The following is a 20,892-nucleotide window of genomic DNA, read 5'->3' as shown; positions in this document are numbered from 1 at the left end:
GACGTATAAAGCCTGTACGCCTGTACCCTCGATGCCAAGCTGAGAACTCTGCATGCCGACTGGACATTGACCAAGGTTATTCCTTTTTTAAATGGCCTATATTGTGCATGAAACTTCCGGATGGATCTAGGCGACATAAAATCCATTCTTCAAGTTAGGCAGGCAACGTATGTAGCGTTGACAGGAATCGAAAATTTTGTATAGCTGCATTTGCTGGGAAACTACGTGCAGTGAAATTTCATTGTGCCTCTAGTGCAAGTGAACACGATTTGTGCCCTTAATGTACCCCTAAGTGAATTATTGCATGTAGACGATGAAGTACAAAGAGTGAAGCGACAAGTGAAGTAAGTTGTGAATGTAAGATATCTTCGACGAAATTATTTATTTCTTCCATTCTGGTTCAATCAACCCTATACATTTCGATCTAAGGTATCTAACTATTGCGAATGGGATATGTTTCAAATTTGATCTAGTTGTACTTAGGGATACATCAAACGTATATTTATTTTCATTCGTTTGTTCGCTTCTAAGTTCTGTTTGATTTTATTACCTATTGCCAATTCCTATTGAGCATTCGCCTGTGTTTACATTTCGCGAATTTCGTTTCGCTGTTGTTTGTTTTGTTCATTTTTTGGTTGCGGGGAGAGTGAAAGTGAAATTCGAAGTTTTTTGATGTTACAATAACTGGTTTAGCTAGTTTAATAATTTGTTTCAGCCTATTCATTTCATTGTCTTCGCAATATCAATGTGAATTAACGTAAACTGATTCTAAGTCATTAGTGATGAGTGGGAAGTGAGGTGTGGAGAATCCTTTCGAACTTCAAGGAGTGCAAATACTTATTAGCCAAAGGTTATTTTTTTTCTTATACACCTTTAATATACTGTAATTTTCACGTTAATCATTAGTTATGTCCTTTTTGTTCCATATGATAGCATACCTAACAGTAGATAGAAAAAAGGTATCCAACTATCCTAATCATTTTAAGTGACTGTTGAATTAAGAGAGTCAGATCATTTTCTCTCGAATCATGGTATAAATCATGCGATAGTGTTCGCTTTCTGTATTTATTAAATAATAAATATATGTTCTGTAATGCATGCATGTTTGTTTAAACATATAAATATAATGAATGGTTTCAAAGACAGTGCCTTTCATTTCCAAAGGATATGAAAAAATTGTGCATATCACGAAAACCTCTCTACAGTGAACCTCCATGCATCAAATTGCCCAAATTTTGGTCCCTTCCATTTCGATGTAAAGAGGTTTTACTGTACTTATTTTAATTAACACAAGGGTGTCCCAGTGAGGGGGAAAAAAGGAAAACATATTTTTTCTCAGAATAATAACTTTTCTTTAAGGGAAAATTTTTTCTTCCATTTAAGTGATACCATGGAATGATTTGCTTTCAAGTGACTTGGAAATTAATTGTAAATTCTGAGGTCCAAATCACATTGGCCAAACTTTGAACTGTAAGTTGTGATTGAATGATTATACATGTTATGTCTGTTTCTAGTTTCATAGTCGTGAACATCACAATTACGTATGGACATGTCAAGAATATGATGTAAAAAAGTTAATACTGAGAATAAACAAACACAAGGCAATAGGAGAATGTTCAGTTCTTTAAATATAGGCTTGGAGGGAGCATGTGAAGGTTTTTTTTGCAATGATTCTAATTGCGTGTTTTTGTAAGGCAAGCACCTTGGAGACATGAGGGTATGAGCTCCAAAACATACACTACATCACCCTCGTTAATAGAAAAAGGACCAGGGAAGAACATACAAAGAAAGCACTAGGTGTGATTCAAAGAAAGATAAAGTACCCCCCTCTACTGATATGCAGGGTGTTTGGTGGCGAAGAAAACTGAGGGAAACTGGAATTATGTTTTCATGAAATTTCAGTCTCCGGAATTATGCATGAATTATTCGCCATTTATTTGCTGCAACCAGGAATTTTTAAAAATCTTTTGTTTCCAATTCATTTCACTCAAAATTTCACCAGTTCAACACCCATTTTCTGGCTTTGGAAATAAAGAAGTAAAAACTTTGTAAGGTTCACTGTTGTTCAATTATGGGCACGGCCCGGGTTTTGTAACCTGACCATGGTCGTGGCCATGGTCGTGCCCATACCCGGGTCGTGCCCATAGTATTTACAGTGAACATGACAAATATTTTATTTCTTTATTTCCAATATAGAGAGGTTTCACAAAGTAAAGAGTGAAGTTATCAGTTAAAATTTGTTTGTCATAATTTTCAATGCAGTAGCTGAGTAGAATTTTTACAGCCGCATCAAAAGGTGGAATGTCAGACTAGACAATATAATCGAAATGCCTAGTACTCTTTGACTCAAGTAAGATTCAACATCAAGGAGAAAAAGATTCCAGGTGACGTAATCATTTACGTATGAGGTCGAAGCTGTGTCTATGCTTGCATTGAATAAATTTTAAATACACCAATGGATGAAGTTTGCCACGAAAAAATGTTTGACTTAGCCAGGATTCAAACCCGGATCTCCTAATTGCCAGTCAGGTGTGTTAGCCCATCACACCAGTGGTGCAGCGAGGGGGGGTTTTGGGGGATAAATCCCCGCCGAGAGCTCAGAGAAATTTTTATGTTTAATCCATTTTACTTAATGGATTAATGTTACTTATAGAATAATGTTAGGATTAATCAAATATCTCTCATAAAGCGATAAAACTAGTCATTTTGAACTATAAATCTTAAAAATTTCTGGAGGACGGCCACCGCACCTCCCACTTACCCTTGTGGGTATGCAATACCCCCACATCCGTAAGTATTAGTTGTGCCTAAAACCCCCCCCTAGCCTTGATTCCTAGCTGCGCCCCTGCATTATACCACCAAGCTATTTTCTCAGAGTAAACTTCGGGATGGGTTTTACGGAACAAGATGTTGACAATTTACCGAACAAGATGTTGACATCACAAGTCCAAGTGCCAAGTGTTTGGTGGCCAAGTAGCAAGTCCAAACACCCTGCATATCAGCAGAGGGGGGTCCTTTATCTTTCTTTGAATCATACTTTGTCGTGGACTAGTGGAGTCAACATCTTGTTCGGTAAAATCCATCCCAAAGTTTCCTCTGAGAAAATGGCTTGGTGGTGGAATTGTTTAACATGCCTGCCCTGCAATCGGGAGATCCAGGTTCGAATCCCGGCTAAGTCAAATATTTTTTCATGGCTAACTTCATCCGTTGGTGTATTTAAATTTGCACCCGTGCACATGACAGTGTACAAAGTCATTAGTTCCTGAAGTGATTTGAATAAATTTTAATTTTAAATACAATGTGTGTTAACTGTCCTATTACCTTATCCTTGTAAATTCATAAATATAATATTGATACAATGTTGTTTAAATTTTGGGTGTTTTTTAAGAATCCTTATCTATCGCAGTAATCATGCAGGATTAACCCTTTCGAGACGGTGGAGTTTTCGCCTTAGCATGACTGTTGTCCTGAGCCTCAAGAGACTCTTCCATCCCCTCTGTATGGAGCATTTTTGCAGGACACTCGTTGAGAAGGGTCTTGCTGATTATCACGCACTCTCATCACTAACCTTTTTTCAACACCTCCTAGATGGGACTCGCCATTATCTCGGACTCCAAGTGTAGTTCAGATATGACTTATTAGTACCTGGATTTCATGTCGTGAAATATAAGGCAAGTTAACTACAACAATCGGGTACAACATAAAAAGGAAAAAAACGGCTTATATTGAGATAAGAATACCTGTTGCAGTTATCAGCCTAGCTAAGAGAAAAGGAATCCTGAATAAGGGTTGCTGTAATTTCTAAAAAAAATACCACTGGGCATCCACAACCCTACATTGAAGGAGTACAGCTCTTCCTTACTCACCGCAGGGAAAAGAGTTGAGCATGGTCAGTAGTATAGCTAGAGCCTCAGGTCGCTTGCACCCTCACCCTTGCGATGGAGGCATGAAAGTAGGCCTTGTGGTACATGTAAAAGAAGCATAAACGTTCCCAGCACTGTTTGCTAATGGCCCATATATGCCCACTTCCTTTCGTGCACCATTTAAAAGCAACCAATTGCCGGTTACTATCATGCATCTATGAGAGGTATTGTAGACTTAACCCTTTCAAGACAGTGGAGTTCTCCCCTTAGCATGACTGCTGGGTTGAGCCGTAAGATATTCTTTCTTACAGGGATTCTGTACTATCTCAGACTCTGAGGGTAGTTGGACTCCCTCTATCGGGATTTATAACCCTACCAGCGGCATTGGTTCATGGTCAATCATGCTTCATTTATATGAATTAGCTATATGGATAATTGTTGCTTGAAGGTTAATGGCAGACTTCGAATTGAATACCTCATTTTATTCTGAGTATTGTCAAATTTTGTAGGAAGCTCTACTGTCAATATTCACTCATTTAATGCAGGAACGATTTCCATGTTGATGTTTAAACTGAAATCGGGATATAAGTTTATTTTTATCATAGAATTTTGTTCAAAAATTGTAAATGCAGCTTAAGTCCTCCTTATGTCCTAAGCGTAAACATTTCTACTCATTGCGTAGGAATAATGCATTCAAAATGAATAGTGCATTCAAAATACTACTCATTGCGTAGGAATAATGGTCAGAAGGGATTATGGTCGCCCATTCTTTTCAATATCGTTAGTAACGTATTGAGAGCAAGTTACCCGAATTGGTTGAGAATTAATAAACTATCTATATACTATGCAAAACTTAAAAGCAGTGGTGCTGACATACATGAAAAATAAATTTATTTCGTTTAATTCAGTGATTGGTTTCCTTACCGATTGCATTCGATTGTGAATTTCCAGTAATTTACCCATGGATGACTAACTTTCTTACATAATGCATAAGAATTACATACATGCAATACACCTTTAATTGAAAATGTTATATACCATCTTTCATAGCAGAAACTCAACTTCCTGATACTGCAAAAGCCATTTTTTTACTGCGGATATAAAACCTTTTCTCCTTCTTTGCCATATTTTTTGGCAACCTACTATATAATTTTGGCCCCAAGCATTGATATGACTGTCTATAAATTTCAGTCATCAGCCTGGGTATATTAAAGTTTCTCCAAGATCAAGAATTTTGTGTATTTTAGTGAGTTTTTAAGGCTTTCTAAGTATTAAATTTGTTTAACTGATAAGAATATAATTTTAATATATTTATGATAATAAAAATTCAACCAAAACAAGGTTTTCTGCAACACTACAGTACCAAGTAAACGCCAGGTTATAATGCCGCCAGCCATAGCAGCCATGCCATCTCATAAGATACGTTGCTCTGCACATGCTCGGATGGCGTCCCAAGACTTCCTTGAGGCACAACCTTAGACGCGTCATAGCACCAGCAGCCTCCTCCACTACCACTCTTCATGTAACTGCATGGCGATAGATTGGGACGTTCTGGCCAGTGCCCCACGGCTACAAATGCGAACTTCTTGTGATGTTTTTCCTACATTTTCGATATATGAGATTGAAAAAAAACACCTTGGTTAATTAGATGTATAATTATAATTGAATGGGTATTTATTTATTTCTTCTTTCAAATCTTGGGGGGGGGCTGTGTCCGAGAGTCCTTATGGGCAAGCCACCACTGCTGATTAGAGGCCGAAGACAATATGGGACACAAAAAAAGAGCATAGGAGAAGGAAGATGAGCGAAAGCATGAAGAGAAAAGTTACAACTGGGAGAAGGGGTGGTGTGCTTAGTGTTTGAATCGTTTCAAGATTGTTTCCTATTATTTTTTTAATGCCTTAATCAAAACATTATTACTCCTGGAGTACGCATTTCATGCATTCAGGTTTTTAAATGATGAAATTTAGGTACTTTATGGGAATTAATGAAAAGTGAAAATTTTCAAGCGAAATACGACGGTTGAGTATGAATGTTGGGGAAAGCCCATGTGACGTCATTCTGGTTCCCGCTGCTGCCTTGTTAGGTGACCCTGGGGCGAGCTATGAGCGCTGCTACTTTGCAGGCTGCTAGAAGTTTGCAGACTACCCTGATAGCAGCGGTAGCACTCAGCTTAGAAAAGGACTATTAATACCTATCAAAGGAAGGAAACTTTCCGACCATGGGCAATTTTAACAGGTGATTATTAACCTTTTCCCTACGGAGGGCGTTTTCACGGCTTGAATTTTCCGATGCTAAAGGATGAAAGCTGTGTTTTCATAGCTTTGCGGTGAAGCATGCCAAGTGGGTCCCAACCGCCAATAGGAGCGAGATGTCCGACCCATTCCTATTGTCTGTGTGGGGATTATCTGGGGCCATTTTAAGAGTCCCACTCAAGGTGGGTGCTCATGATCACTTATTTGTTTACAAGTTAGAATAACTAAAAAACGTACATGTTGCTTGCATTCATTAAAAATCAATGCCAAGAATTACATTCTGGATGTTCTGCTGATCGGTTCCAAATTTTAAACAGAACTCTAGCGTTCATCATCACCTTGAACAAATTTTGGAGACGCTAAGGTGAGATGTTTAATTGTTATTTTTAAACCTTACTAGCAAATTTATATGAGCGATATCGTAATAATTTAAATCTAAAGATATACGTTACTCTGTTAGCCACATTCTAAGTGTACATTAGCGGTGAAATTCGATAAAATATCCTATTTTACTCTTATAAAAAAAGCCCTCGTAATGTAATAAAATATGATTCTCTCAGTTCATTGTCGTGAGCCAAAATTACAGCGTTTATTTACAATAAACTCTTATCAACCTTTGAGTACAAATGTATTAAACATGAATTTTTCTATGAATACTAATTAATGCATATCCTAAAAATTCGTAAATTCAATATACAAATAAGGAATGTTTTACGTATACACATGTTGTGAGAAGCAAACCATACCATTGCAGGAAAGAGAACTGCTCTACCCAGGTAATTAGTCTCATATCTTTGTTCTCTGGTCAGATTACATTAAGGTGGTCTGCCCTCTGCACCTCACAGGCTTACTTCTGGACACATTAGCGCATTAATGTTTTCTTGGAAAAACCTATTACCCTCCAACTGGCACATCCAAGAGTATATTGGTGCAAGTAGCCTCCTACTGAAGCATGTGGAAGAAAATAACTCACTCTTCTATGAATAACTCATTTTCTTTTCGAAATTTTCTTTGCGGGCATTCAAATCTAACTGTAAATGTTTTGTACATATTCCCTTTCCTCCTGCAAGGATTTTATTTCAAATGATGTTTCGGTGGAATTACATTTATTCTTGGAATAATACAGCCAGGATTTTTTCTTGAAGTGCCTTTCGTTGGTTCCTTAAAGATTTCATTAGCTTTGCTTCTGTTCTCGACGTGCTAAGAGTTACTTGGACGAGTGGAGCGCTAGGCAAATTTGCTGGACGGGAATTCCCTTGCACTGGGAAAATGTCCAGGCTAATTACGGATCAATCGATCGCGGAAATAATCACCAGAAGTGATAGTAAAGACAAGGATAGTGATCCTAAAAAGTGTTTTGTATTTTTTCTTATTTTTGCGTAATATGAATTTATATTTTATCAGTGAAATTGCTTTAAAAATATAATTTAGTCGTTTCAAACAACAAATTTGTAAGATTTGAGTAGTTTTATGAGAATTTTTCGGGAAAATATTCTTCTAAATAAATTCGAAATGTTTCATTCTCATGTTATCAGAGAACTCATGGAGAGCAGACACCAATGAGGAGAGAGTGGATTTGGGCATCATGGATCTAAAATATGTTAATATCATAAATACCTAGAAGTATGCTAGGAACATAAAAAGATTTCATTCCCTTTTAAGTATTTGTTGGTCTATGATATAATGCCCTTTTGCTGAAAATCCTAAAAATAACCGTTGAACTTTGTTTATAAGTTCTACAGGCATTGCAAAATGAAAGTTCATTGGTTATTGATCAACTGACATTTACTGATTTAGTAATAATGAAGAAAAATTAAATCGCACTAGTAACAATAAATTGACTGCAAAATTATGCCGTGATGGGCTGCCTTCAGGAAAGGGTCGAGAATTATATTTGTCCAGTCGCCGAGAAAAAACTCCGCACCCCGCTAGGAAAGGTCATTAAGTGGAGGAACCAACTACCTGAACAATTCCTTCCTGAGAAACAACTTCCCGTGAAGGAGCCCGGCGCGAGATGTTTCCCTGAGCTCTGTCCCTCATGCATGCATTGGTAATCTCACACCATGTAAAACTCGTATCTACTCTTAAAGAAACTAGGTCCCTGTGTCGTCACGTGGAGTGGAATAGCATGGGTGCCAATTTGGCCTTTTTCAAATGAGGTTAAAATTGAACATTAACATTCGTCTAAACAAAAAAATTGTATATTATGAATACACTAATGGTGGGTAACGAATCGCAATCCATACCTTTTGTTTTATTTGATGAAGGAAACTACCCTATTGTAATCAATGTACTGGTGAATAGCAAGATGAAGAAAAAGTGAGTCTTCTCATGAATTGATATCAGTTGGATGCAGCATTTTTTGAAGCAGACTTTAATGGGTATTGCATATGGTTGAACAATGAAAGCCGATGTGTGGAAAGGACATGGTATGTTCCCTATTATTTAAATTGTGTTGAATAAAATTCTATGGTACATAAGTCACCTTGATGCAAAGTGTTATGACTTCATGCATATTCAATGTATCTATGTTGGTTTGCAGTGAAGAGATAGCAAAGAAGGAACAGATATGGAACTAGTGAATAAGTACTGCGAATATTGTATAGTAGTAAAAATGTTGAACGCGACATAATCAGTGCTGTGTAAAAAGTGAAGGGAAGGGGGAGTTGTTCAATGGATAATAACATGAGAATGTATGAGGCAAACAAACAGAGACGAGCGATAAGTGAAAGGCAAGCGGAAAAGAAAAATGAATAAAGCTGTGGAAGGAAATGAGTGATAGTGTTTCCATAGTTATAGTTCTATATGTTCTGTAGTTGTGTCAAAGATTATGATTTGTACCCAATCCAACGACCCCAATGCATAAAATATTCCTGTATTCATAAATTAATGGATTCAAAAGAAAAGGAGCAAAGGTCAAACTAGAAGGCATTGGGGCTTTAATTGTGAAAAGTGAGGAAGAATACGGTTACAAAAGTTTCAATGTCTTTTGAAAGAAATGGTAAGTCCAGTACAAAGTCTCCTTATAATTGGGCTAATGTAATGATTCTCCGTGACAGTGGGAGGGAAATATAGGAGTAAAATATTAATGAAAAATAATTTTTTAGGACAAAGCAAAAATATGCCAAAAGAGAGACAACCAATAGAAATATGTTGTGGCATTTGGTCGAATGAATTTTTGTTCCTGATTTTCCATCCTATCAAATGGGTCTTTGACTAGTGTTAAATTGATAAGTAAATTCAAGGCAAACATTTTAACGTGACTGAATATTAGGCGAATCAAACCTTTTTCTCAAAAGTTGACTATCTTCACTTCAGCCATTAGTAATTGGGATTTTAAAGTCTTATACTTGGATGGATAGTGATATGCAAAGGATCGAAAAATAGGTATGTGCCAGTGGCCAATTGCAGCTATTTGGTATGGCGAATGAATTACAAAAAATATCGACTTAAAATTGGTGAATATGACAAAAGGTGAGCTAAAGGGCTGAGTTAGTTTGGCATTTATTTCATGAGTACATGAGAAGGCTACAGGTTCAACATCATTAGATGTTCATAGGTATTGCTTTTTCAGTTTTTTTATTTTAATATCGAATTAAAAATTGTGGAGAATACACCAATGGGTGAGCTTAAAGGCTGAGTAAGATTAAGGTTGACATGTATTTCATGATTAAACGAGAAGGCTATGATTTCAACACAATTGCATAACCACATTCATTGCTATTATCAGTTTTATAATTTAGCACATAAAAGATATTGAACGAGTATCAACAATGCCCGTGGTCACCATCTTACCTTGCATATCGTCATATTTTTTTAAATTCACATACAGTGGTTATTAAAAGACTATGCTTTAGTCGATTGCCAAAAATCAGTTAGAACCCAATGTGACAACCACTACATTCTGACTTATGGAAACTGGGAATATTAATAAATTGCAATGGCCGAGATTGGATACTTTCCTTGTCAATCATACTCTACCAACTTATTCATCTGTATGAAGAAAGATATTCTTGATATACAGCCTGGAAAGTTTTACCGATTAGCATACAAAGTAATGATTACATATGAATATCTACGATATCTGTGCACGTAAAACTTTTACAGAAAAAAGGTTAGGAAATATGAAAATAGTTTACCTTTGAATAATTGGCATAATAAACATATTTGAATATCAAATTCAGTAACATATCTTTTATTACAAAATATCTTTTCACTACTGTCACAATATTTTTAGGTTTTTTTTTACATATTTCGCACTTTTTCAAGCCAGAAAACCTTGCATTCATTAGTAATTCACAATGAGACATACAAAGGGCTAATAGGGTATGACAAAGGAGATAAGACCTTTTAGCAGACAACATTGAGTAAAATTTACTGGCACACTGCCGAGGGTGGACAAGTGGGTGGCCTTGCACTTGGAGCTTCCGAGCTCCATCTAAATACAAATCTGAAATCCTTGACTTTACATGCAGATTTGCCTAAGGTAAAATGAGAAAAATCATGATATCTTCATCACATTGCTTCCAGAGAGTATGCAAACCATGTGCGCATAAGTAACCAAAGTGAATAAACCCTTCATAACATTAACTGGAAGAATAAAGCATCCCTGATGTTAATAAATACCCTGATGTTGCTTGCTGAGTATCCAGATATTTTTCTTAAAAATTCTTTGTGTCCCTTATCAGCAAAAAACACACATTGGAGATCTCTGCCAATTCAGCATCTTAAGGAACGTGAACAAACTAAGTCTAAAAATCTAAGTACTAACTGCGACTAACTAAGAAATCCCTAATCAATCATTGGCCAATTATACCAGTAGCTGGAAGAATAATGTCCCTCACACGTGTGTACGGAAATGCCTCGTGAGGTACCCTTTCTGAGAGAAAGATTTCCCACAATCGCTGCATGAATAGGGTTTCTCCTTTGTATGGGTGCGAAAGTGACAGTCGAGGGTGGACTTCTGAGCGAAGGATTTACTGCAGATTGTGCATGAGTGAGGTTTATCCCCTGTGTGCACTCGCATGTGTACGGTTAGGTGGGAACTGTGAGTGAAAGATTTGTCGCAGACACTACAGGAATAAGGTCTTTCTCCTGTGTGGATGCGATTGTGTGTGGTTAGGTGGGAACTATGAGCAAAAGATTTACAGCAAATGCTACATGTATAAGGTTTCTCCCCCGTGTGTGTACGAATATGGACGTAGAGGGCGCTGCTCTGAGTGAAGGACTTATTGCAGGCACTGCAGGAATAAGGCCTATCTCCTGTGTGCACAGGCATATGGCTGGAGAGGGATCTGCTATGAGAGAATGACTTATTGCAGACACTGCAGGAATACGGTTTATCTGCTGTGTGTATGCGCACGTGACTAGTAAGGGCGTCACTACGACTGAATGATTTACAGCATATTTTACATGAGTAAGGCCTATCTCCTGTGTGCGTACGCATGTGAGAGTCAAGGGAGCCGCTCTGAGAGAAAGAATTGTAGCAGATGCTGCATGTATAACGTTTATCTGCTGTGTGTACGTGCATGTGATTAGTAAGGGTGTGACTACGACTGAATGATTTACAGCATATTTTACATGAATAAGGCCTCTCTTTTGTGTGAGTACGCATATGGTTGCTGAGGTTGCCACTCAGAGAGAATGACTTATTGCAGACACTACAGGAAAAAGGCCTCTCTCCTGTGTGGGTATGCATATGGTTTTTGAGGGTGCTACTCTTGGAGAAAGACTTATTACAGACACTACAGGAATAAGGCCTCTCTCCTGTGTGTATGCGCAGGTGCTCTGTGAGGTTCGAATGATATCTGAATGATTTACAGCAAAATTTACATGAAAAGCCTTTCTCTTCTGTATGCATGCACATATGCTGGTTGAGGCTGGAACTCCAAGAGAATGACTTATTGCAGATGGTGCATGTAAAAGGTTTCTCCCCAGTGTGTTTACGCATGTGATTGTTGAGAGCAGAAGCACAAGTGAAACACTTATAGCACACACTACACGAAGGTCTCTCTCTTGCACTTGAACACTTTTCATTTTTAATGTTTCTATCACAAGGGGAGGAATTTGAGGACATACTCTCAAAATATGGTTTAGGATCTACAACAAATCGTCTCCCTTTTCTACCCTTTTGTACCTCCAGAGTTCCTCCAGAGACCTCCCCAGGTGGCACATTTCCTTTTTGCGTCGGCACTTGTCTTTTACTTTTCAGACCTTTTAAAGTCACGGTGGTTTTTAACTCGCCAGAACGAACACTTTCCCCACACGATACATTGGTTTTGAGAGACTCATCTTGCACCATAGACGACTCTGCATCAACCTCCGCATTCCACGCACCAAAATGAGTTTCAAGGTGTTTAATGAGCTCACTTTTGGTGCTGAATCCACCTGTGCAGTGGTAGCAATTATATGAAGTGTCGTTTGATCTGTGACCCTTTACAGCATTTTCCGTCTCACAATTACTTAACTCATCTTTGTTCCCCACGACTGCCTTTGCCCAACTCCTCCTTTTACTCATTCTGACCACTCTAAGGGCATTAGGGATAATTGGTGCATCACAACCACTTCCACACCTCGCAACAGACCTTGTGATTCTGGCTCCACTGATTTTGGATACTTGTTTGTCCATCGTCAGGAATTGAGCAGGTTTTCAGCTTATCAGCATAAAGACCACCACAGTTTTCCAAGTCTTCATTCATCACATTCTTTCAATTCCCTGCAAAGGATATTCCACTCTTGGAATAAATGACTGTCAATGAAGCTGAGGTAGGGATACAGTCATCACCTAGATGTTTCCCTTCTTTCCACCAGCTGGGAGCCCTAGAAAAGAATTTTAATATTTTAATCACAAAACAAAGTTTTAGTGAACAAATATATAACAGCCCTTTGGTTGATAACCTAAGCAATTTGATAGAAAGGAATATACGTTTATTGCTTTCTATCAAAATGTTTATTTATTTCAAAATCGAAAAGATACCTGATTTAAAGAAACGAGATGGGCTGCCCCTTTTAATATATGCTCATCTATAAGTGAAAATGTGAGTGTATTGCTAAATAATATATTGAACAATTACAAAAAAACACCACAAATCGACACCTGCAATAATAATAGGCAACCAGAATTAGAAAAATGCTCAGCAATTGGAATTAATAAATGGTGTAAGCACAAAAGAGGAATAGGGGCAACATAGAGATAGGAACGCACACTACCAACCTACCAAAAACTAAAATCTGGAGAGGATAAAACTAGGGGGTTGAGCAACGAACATCCAATCTTGCACCTGTCATCAGTAATACTACTTTCAAGGGAAAGCAAAGCAAGGGATCTAATGGATGAAGTTTTGAGATTCTATCATTCTTGTGGGAGAAAGGTGAACAAATACACTTGTCTTTTGCTGTACAACGCGGATATTTATTATGGACTTGAAAGAGTTCGGGAATGAAAAAAATAGTCACTTATAATTTCAAAGGGTAACAATAAAATGATCAATTATAGAGATTGCAACGAAAGAGATCATGCAGTTTTGTTCTCAAGTTCCTTCCAAGCCAATGCAGGTGCTAGCAAGTCATCTAGAAGGGTGCATTGTTTTGGAAACTGTTCATTGGTTTCTTAAATATACACCTAAGAAGCATATGAGTCTTGTTGCAGAAATGTCATATGCTACCCTCAATGAAACGGTCACTCTCTAGATATATTAAGGCCTCTCTTCTGGGATTCTTTTGGTCAGTGGTGATCACTCTGCCCTCCTGTGGATATTTACTGTGGTTTAATCTCCATATGGTATGGGGAATAGGCACTTGGTAATCATAATGATCATTTTAAAAAAATAGCATGTAAACTGCTGTGGCAAAGATTCTACCGAGTGAGCAGAGGAGGAACTATGACCGCCATACTCCAGGAGAGTGAAGCACATGACTGACTCTTGGCTCATGAAGTATCCCTTACTGAGAAAGTATCTTGTTTTTACACATCAAGGCATTTTAATTAATAATTAACTTTTCACTAATTGAAAAGTATTGCTCAGCTAGAAGGCAACATCGGAAAATGTTTCATCACGCCACATTCTGAGTATAGGTATTCGATTTAAATTGTAAATTATTGGTAGGCCATATTGGAGGCTGCGATAACCTTCTAGGCATACTTGTCTTTCACGTAAGGAAAAAAAACCTATGTCACATAAGAACCTCATCTTAGAATGGGACATTTTATTACAGTTTTTGTTATTGGAGGCTTATATTACCCACCAGCCCTACATCCCTCCATATCAACAATAAAACCTATCTGACATACCTTCCGCTTGCTTCAGAGATTAATACATACAACTCTGAGGCAGATGTATGGCAAAAAAATTATCTCTTTCTCCAATAGCAACAGTATTTTCGGATCCAGAAGCTTGAACCTTGATAGCCATAGATGAAATTACATTTTATCATCACAGTTACAATACTTCCTTTGCTCTTCACTTTAAAGTTTGACGATTTTCCATCACCTCACATTGCTCACCATGCCTCTTTTTGTATTAGTTTCTTTCCCGTATTTTGTTCAATCTCAGCTAATATCGTGTATTCAAAATGATTATTTACATAAACCCGGTTCATAACCCTCAAATAAGAACATTGAAATTTAAATTCCACCATTTTCCCTCATTTACACAGTACGCCATATCGTGTGGTACACCTCTGGTGTTATCTCTTCCTCCATAAGAATGCGCCCTTCAGATTCCTTGGGTCCCTATTCTGTGGTATAAATATTCCCGTATTACCATTGGTGATGGCCAGGAACCTTCCTTTCATGGAGATAAAACGATTTTTTTCAACAGTCACATAAACGTAGGTTGTAGAAAGGATAATTATTAAGAGAAACTATAAGAGGGACGTTACCTATGAGCTTAAGCAAAAAGAGTCTGATCTACAGTGTAGCACTTTTCCATGTGAAAACATATCCACATAGGAAGAAGGACAATGGAAGACTGAAGGCATTCAAGATATGGGAGTGGAGAAGAATTGAAAAGGTAACTGGATGGAGAAGAGGAACGAAGTGCTGACATGGTGGGTGACAAATGGCATCTTCCACATGAGATATGGAAGAGACCTGGTAAGGATGGAGGGAATACATGTTGAGCCGCGAGAAGATGTTGGAAACAGTTGTAGAGGGTAGAACCCTGGGTAAATGAGGAAGAATATAAGATTTTTTAGGATTTTTTTGGAAATTGTAATGTATGTAAATGGATACTGGTTACTAAGTAGCAGAATGTTTGTTTTCCTTTTAATAATGTGATTGTCACTAGTTTTGATGCTGATGTAATGATGAATAAACTGTGCCTGTGAGAGATGTTATAAATTGGCGACGAGGAAAATTAATTCAATCATATACGGAGTAAAACTTTGGTTGAGAAAATGACTTCACCAGCTGGAGATGATGGAGGCCTTATTGATCCACAAACAGGAACTATGAGTATTGTCCATTTGTCTGCTAGCAGCATTGGTTCCATGAATTAATACCGGAATGGAGATGATTGGGAGACATACCAAGAGAGATTAGAACAGTACTTTGTGGCAAACTATATAGGTACTGAAAGAAGAGTGGCAGTTCTACTGACTCTGGTTGGTGAAGAGGCATAAAAGACACTGAAAGACCTGTGCAACCCGGTACTTCCCACGGAGAAATCTTATGACCAGCTGTGTCTCATTTTAAAGCAGCATTACTCTAAGAGGATATCAGTATTCGGAGAAAGAATTGAATTTTATGAGTTGCGGCAATCAGCGCAGGAGACTGTTCGGGAATGGTATGCACAGATGAAGAAGAAGGCCAGTGACTGCAAATTTGGAACTATGCTCGACGAGATGCTAAAGGATAAATTTATTTGTGGACTATCAAGAGGACCGATTCTGGATAAGCTGTGTGAAGAAGACCACACTACACCACTGCAGAACATCTTGGAAATGGCCATTAAGAGGGAAGCGGCATTTTCTACCATGACAGCAGCATGTGGGGAAATGGATTATATTAATGTCAAGAGGAAGCAGTGTCAACAACCCAGACCGGGCATTTCAAGTGGCCATGAATATAGGAAGCAGGAATTAAAGGGAACTGACCTTCAGACCCACCCTTCGCATGTTATGGGAGAAATGAACAGGTGCAGAAGTTGTGGTGAAGGTAACCACAATTTCTCGAGTTGTAAGTTTAAGAAATATAGGTGCCGAAATTGTCAGCAGATAGGACATTTAGCCAAGGCATGTAAAATTTTGGGTAACCATTCTGTTGATATTAGCGAAAAGTCTGAGCCTTGTTTGAATTTTGTTCATATGAATTATTGTGAAAACAGTAAGGTAATAAGGCCTTTGACTGTCAGTGTAGTCATTAATAATAAGCCTTTGTGTATGGAGCTAGACTCGGGTGCAGGGATTTCGGTAATTCCAAAATCGGTATATGATGAGCGTTTCTCCATGTGTAGACTTAAAGAAACTGATATTCGATTAAGAATGTATGACAATCATATTGTAGTTCCTGCTGGTGAGATCAATGTTCAAATATGCTATAATGGCATACGCAAGCTTTGTAGGCTTATTGTGGTTGAGGGTGGTACCCGCTCCTTGTTTGGAAGGGATTTGATGGATGCGTTTGAAATATTTAAAGGTAATTTATTAAACTATTCAGTGAATGCAATGAATTGCGATAGAGATTTAGTTATACTAATTAAGAAATATGGGGATTGTTTAAATCCGAGCTGGGTAGGTTTAAATATGAAAAGGTTTCTCTAAAAATTAATGGGTCAGTCAAGCCAATATTTTTTAAACCTCGTCCTGTACCATTTGCTTTTAAAGCAAAAATGGATGAGGAATTGGACAGATTGGAGAAGGAAGGTGTTCCCTTGGTCACTAATTCAGAATTGGGAACACCCTTGGTCCCTGTGATGCGGCCAGATGGCCGATTGAGACTGTGCGTTGATTACAAGGTAACAGTAAATAAGTACTTGGATGATATTAAACATCCTTTGCCTCGCATCGAGGAACTCTTTGCTGCTCTGCAGGGTGGGGAGTACTTCACTAAGTTGGATTTTTACCAGGCTTATAATCAATTAGAATCAACAGATGAAACTAAAAAGTTGTTGGCTTGGAGCACTCATAGGGGAATATTTGTTCCTAATAGGCTCCCATTTGGTACAAAACCAGCATGTGCACTCTTCCAGAAAAGTGTGGAAAAAGTTTTACAAGGGTTGACAGGTGTTATAAATTTTTTGGATGATATTGTGGTTACTGGAAAAAGTAGAGAAGAACCTTTTAACAATCTGAATATAGTTTGTGAGATGCTAACTAAAGCAGGATTTACTCTAAATTAAAAAAATGTGAATTTTTCCAGCGTGAGATTAAGTATTTGGGTCATGTGATTGACAAGGAAGGTTTGCATAAGGACCCAGATAAGGTTAGAGCTATGGTTGAAGTGCCTAGACAACGTAATGTACCTGAAGTCAAGGCCTTCATAGGTATGGTGAATTATTATGCTAAATTTAAGCCAAGATTAGCAACTGTATTAAATCCTCTTCATGGATTGCTTAAGGCAAATACACCATTTAGGTGGACGATTGATTGTGAAAGATCTTTTCAGCAAGTTAAGGCTATTATTACCTCTGATCAAAGTTTGGCCCATTATGACCCAAGTGTCGATATTAAGCTAGTCTGTGATGCATCCAATGTGGGATTAGGAGCAGTTCTGTTCCATGTTTATCCTGATAAAAGCGAAAAGCCAATATGCTTTGCATCACGAACCTTAAACCCTACAGAAAGAAGGTACTCAGTCATACACCGGGAAGCTTTGGCTATTTATTGGGGTGTTAATAAATTCTATCAATACTTGATGGGCCGTGAATTTATACTTTGCTCAGATCACAAACCTCTCTCAGCCCTTTTTGGCGAAAAAAAGGCATACCCCAAATGGCTGCAGGAAGGCTACAAAGATGGACATTGTTCCTTAGTGGGTTTGACTATACCTTCCAGTATATCAAAGGGAATATGGATTCGGCAGCTGATGGTTTGTCCCGACTGCCTTCAAATGTTACTAGCTTTGAAAATAATGATTATGACTATTTTAATTTTTTAATTGAAGATAAACTTCCCATAACCTCAACAGAGATTAGAAATGCAATACCAATAGAAAAAATTTTGGGCAAGGTGGTCCTATACTTTAGAGATGGTTGGCCAAGTATGGTGGCTGAAGAGTTAAAGCAATATTTTAGGCGTTTAAATGAGATTACCCTTGACAATGGTCTTCTAATGTGAGGTTACAGGGTTATGATACCAACCAAATACCGGAGGCAGCTCTTAGATGAAATTCATGGGGCGCACTGTGGAATGGTTAAAATGAAAATGCTTGCCCGTCAGTACTTTTGGTGGCCAGGGCTGGATGAAGATATTGAGCGTTATGTTAGAAGTTGCCATCCTTGTCTAAGTAATTCCAGGTCTCCTGGAAAATCAGTTTTGATTAAGTTTCATGATGCTAAACATGTATTTGATCGAATTCACCTGGATTTTTTGGGACCTTTTAAGGGTAAAGTGTTCTTGATTATGATTGATGCTTTCTCTAAATGGCCTGAGGTTTTTGAAATGACAGAAACTGATTCACAATCAATGATTGAAAAGCTAAGGTACTGTTTTGCCCGTTTTGGACTCCCTAATATCATAATCACCGACAATGGCCGTCAATTTACGTCCCTTGAGTTTAAAAATTTCTGTGCAAACAATGGAATTGTACACAGGTTGTTTGCTCCCTACCACCCATCTACGAACGGAGCTGCAGAGAATTGTGTTCAAACCTTCAAGGAGGCTTTACATAGGCTGTTAGGGGATGTGAGACAGGCAGGATTAAGCATGTGTTCCCTAGTAAGCAAGTATCTGTTTTCTTACCGCACAACACCCCACTGTGCTACTAATGAGACTCCTGCCAAATTGATGTTTGGACGTGAGCCAAAGACCAGGTTATCTTTTTTATCAGCATCCTTTGTTGCTAAGAATAACAGAAAACAGATAGATTACCACCATGGCCAGAGTAATATAAATTTTAATGTGGGGGAGGTTGTGTATGTGAAAGATTACCGTGTGTCAAAATAAGACGACTTGGGTAAAAGCAACCATTGTTAAGGTGTTGGGGTTCCAGACATATTTGTATGAAGTTGCTGATGAAGATAAGGTTCTTTGGATAAGGCATACAGACCAAATAGTAAAAGTTGGTGAGTTTCACAATGACTGTAAAAGTAAAGATCCCGTGTGGAGTTGCTAGTCTCCCAACGGGCGCCTCCCCAGGTGGCGGATAGGGGAATGCTCACCAGATATGGTGGGTACCGAGGAAATAAAATACTCGGGGTGGACCAGAACTAGCACTACTGCCTTGTAGTGAGGTGTTGGATCACCAAAGGCTAGAGGACGGAAAACCTTGATAAAAAAACCCAGGTCCTCCAGGTTGAGGGTAGGTCGTAGGGCTAACAACCCTACACCAGAAAAAGACCTTAGTTCATGAAAACAAAAATCAGCCTCGGACGGATGGATATAATGGCCAAAGACCTACGCGAGAACGGAAACACGAGTTACGGATTGCAACATGGAATGTAAGAACAATGTTGAAGCCAGGAAAGATGAAAGAAATAGCAGATGAGATGCAGAAGTACAGAATCGATGTCATTGGGTTACAAGAGATAAGATGGCAAGGACAAGGCAGAATTAATAAGAAGGAATACACCTTACTCTACAGTGGTCCAGAGAATAGGACAGGAAGATATGGTACAGGATTCATTATTTCGAGTAATATAAGAAAGAGCCTCTTATTATTTGAACCAATAAATGAGAGAATTTGCAAGATAAGAATAAAAGGAAAGTTTAGAAATATGACTTTCATCACAGCTCATGCACCTACGGAGGACAAGACGGAACTGGAGAAGGAAGATTTCTATGAATGCCTGGACAATGTGTTAAATCTTTGTCAAAAATATGATATGGTTACAATTTTAGGCGACTTTAATGCAAAAAATGGGAGGGAAGACAAAATGAAAGGAGTAGTTGGAGGATACTCAATACATGAGAAAAGGAGTGAAAATGGTGATATACTCGTGCAATTTGCAGCCAGAAACAACTTCATCATAAAAAGTACATGTTTCCCTCACAAAAGAATACACTTAGGGACTTGTAAAGTCCCAGGTACAAATATAGTTAATCAAATAGATCACGTGCTGACTAAGAAAAGGCATTCATCATCAGTTATTGATGTCAGAGCCTGCAGGGGTCCCAACTGCGACAGTGATCACTACTTAGTAAGGGCAATCATTAAGCAAAAATTGGCAAAAACCAAAGTAACATCCAAATCAACCAGAAAACATTGGAATGTTGGAAAACTGAACATCCAAGAGAACTTAGAGAAGTACCAAAGAGGTATGGAGAGAAAACTTTTTGAGTACCAGGCAGATAAGAATATCAATGAAAAATGGAATGATTTAGAAACAATCATTAAGGAAATAGCAGAAGAAGAAATCAGTGAAAGAAAGAAGGAAAGGAATAGTGACTGGTGTGATGCGGAATGTATGGATGCCGTTAGAAACAAAAACAAAGCTCGGGAAATAATGATTGCTAGGGATACAAGAGGTCATAGAAGAGAATATAAAAGGTTAAGAATGGTAGCAAATAAGGTGTGGAGAAAAAAGAAAACAGAAGCAATGCAAAAGCAGTTGCAAGAAATAGAAGAATTAAATGACCAAACAAGTGAAGTAAGAAAATTTTACAAAGCTGTCAAA

General features: G+C 38.1%; 3 protein-coding genes across 4 annotated transcripts in view; 2 read left to right on the top strand and 1 right to left on the bottom strand.

Moving 5' to 3' along the window:
* Positions 1–10,394: 10,394 nt before the first annotated feature.
* The window catches only part of LOC124172859 (zinc finger protein 883-like), an 11,694-nt gene continuing 1,196 nt past the window's right edge, over positions 10,395–20,892 (bottom strand). Inside the window, exons 2-3 of one of the 2 annotated variants that reach the window (XM_046552359.1) lie at positions 14,796–14,904; positions 10,395–12,937 (exon numbers count right to left, since the gene is read on the bottom strand). In XM_046552359.1, the coding sequence (XP_046408315.1) occupies positions 10,959–12,746 (1,788 nt within the window). In that variant the 5' untranslated portion in view covers positions 12,747–12,937; positions 14,796–14,904 and the 3' untranslated portion in view covers positions 10,395–10,958. The remainder of the gene's footprint in view (positions 12,938–14,795; positions 14,905–20,892) is intronic. The other variant, XM_046552358.1, reaches the window with a different exon arrangement.
* On the top strand, positions 15,914–19,222 carry LOC124172976. Its single transcript, XM_046552506.1, has 5 exons — positions 15,914–16,754; positions 16,943–17,415; positions 17,478–18,146; positions 18,662–18,759; positions 18,871–19,222. Exons 1-5 carry the CDS (start codon positions 15,914–15,916, stop codon positions 19,220–19,222), a joined length of 2,433 nt encoding a protein of 810 aa, XP_046408462.1.
* The window catches only part of LOC124172975 (craniofacial development protein 2-like), a 16,583-nt gene continuing 15,416 nt past the window's right edge, over positions 19,726–20,892 (top strand). The window contains exon 1 of the mRNA XM_046552505.1: positions 19,726–20,865. Within this exon, the coding sequence (XP_046408461.1) occupies positions 19,726–20,865 (1,140 nt within the window). The remainder of the gene's footprint in view (positions 20,866–20,892) is intronic.

The sequence above is a fragment of the Ischnura elegans genome, assembly GCF_921293095.1.
Source record: "Ischnura elegans chromosome 13 unlocalized genomic scaffold, ioIscEleg1.1 SUPER_13_unloc_3, whole genome shotgun sequence".
Taxonomy (NCBI): domain Eukaryota; kingdom Metazoa; phylum Arthropoda; class Insecta; order Odonata; family Coenagrionidae; genus Ischnura; species Ischnura elegans.
The sequence above is the reverse complement of the archived record's forward strand: the minus strand, read 5'-3'. Positions and strand labels throughout refer to the sequence as shown.

What these genes read in the sequence shown, in the direction of transcription:
- LOC124172976 (XM_046552506.1), top strand. Translation starts at nt 15,914, where the DNA reads ATGAAGAAGAAGGCCAGTGACTGCAAATTTGGAACTATGCTCGACGAG. An exon ending in TGCGTTTGAAATATTTAAAG is followed by an intron (nt 16,755 to 16,942) that starts GTAATTTATTAA and finishes TTGCTTTTAAAG; the next exon opens with CAAAAATGGATGAGGAATTG. An exon ending in TCAATGATTGAAAAGCTAAG is followed by an intron (nt 18,760 to 18,870) that starts GTACTGTTTTGC and finishes AATTGTACACAG; the next exon opens with GTTGTTTGCTCCCTACCACC.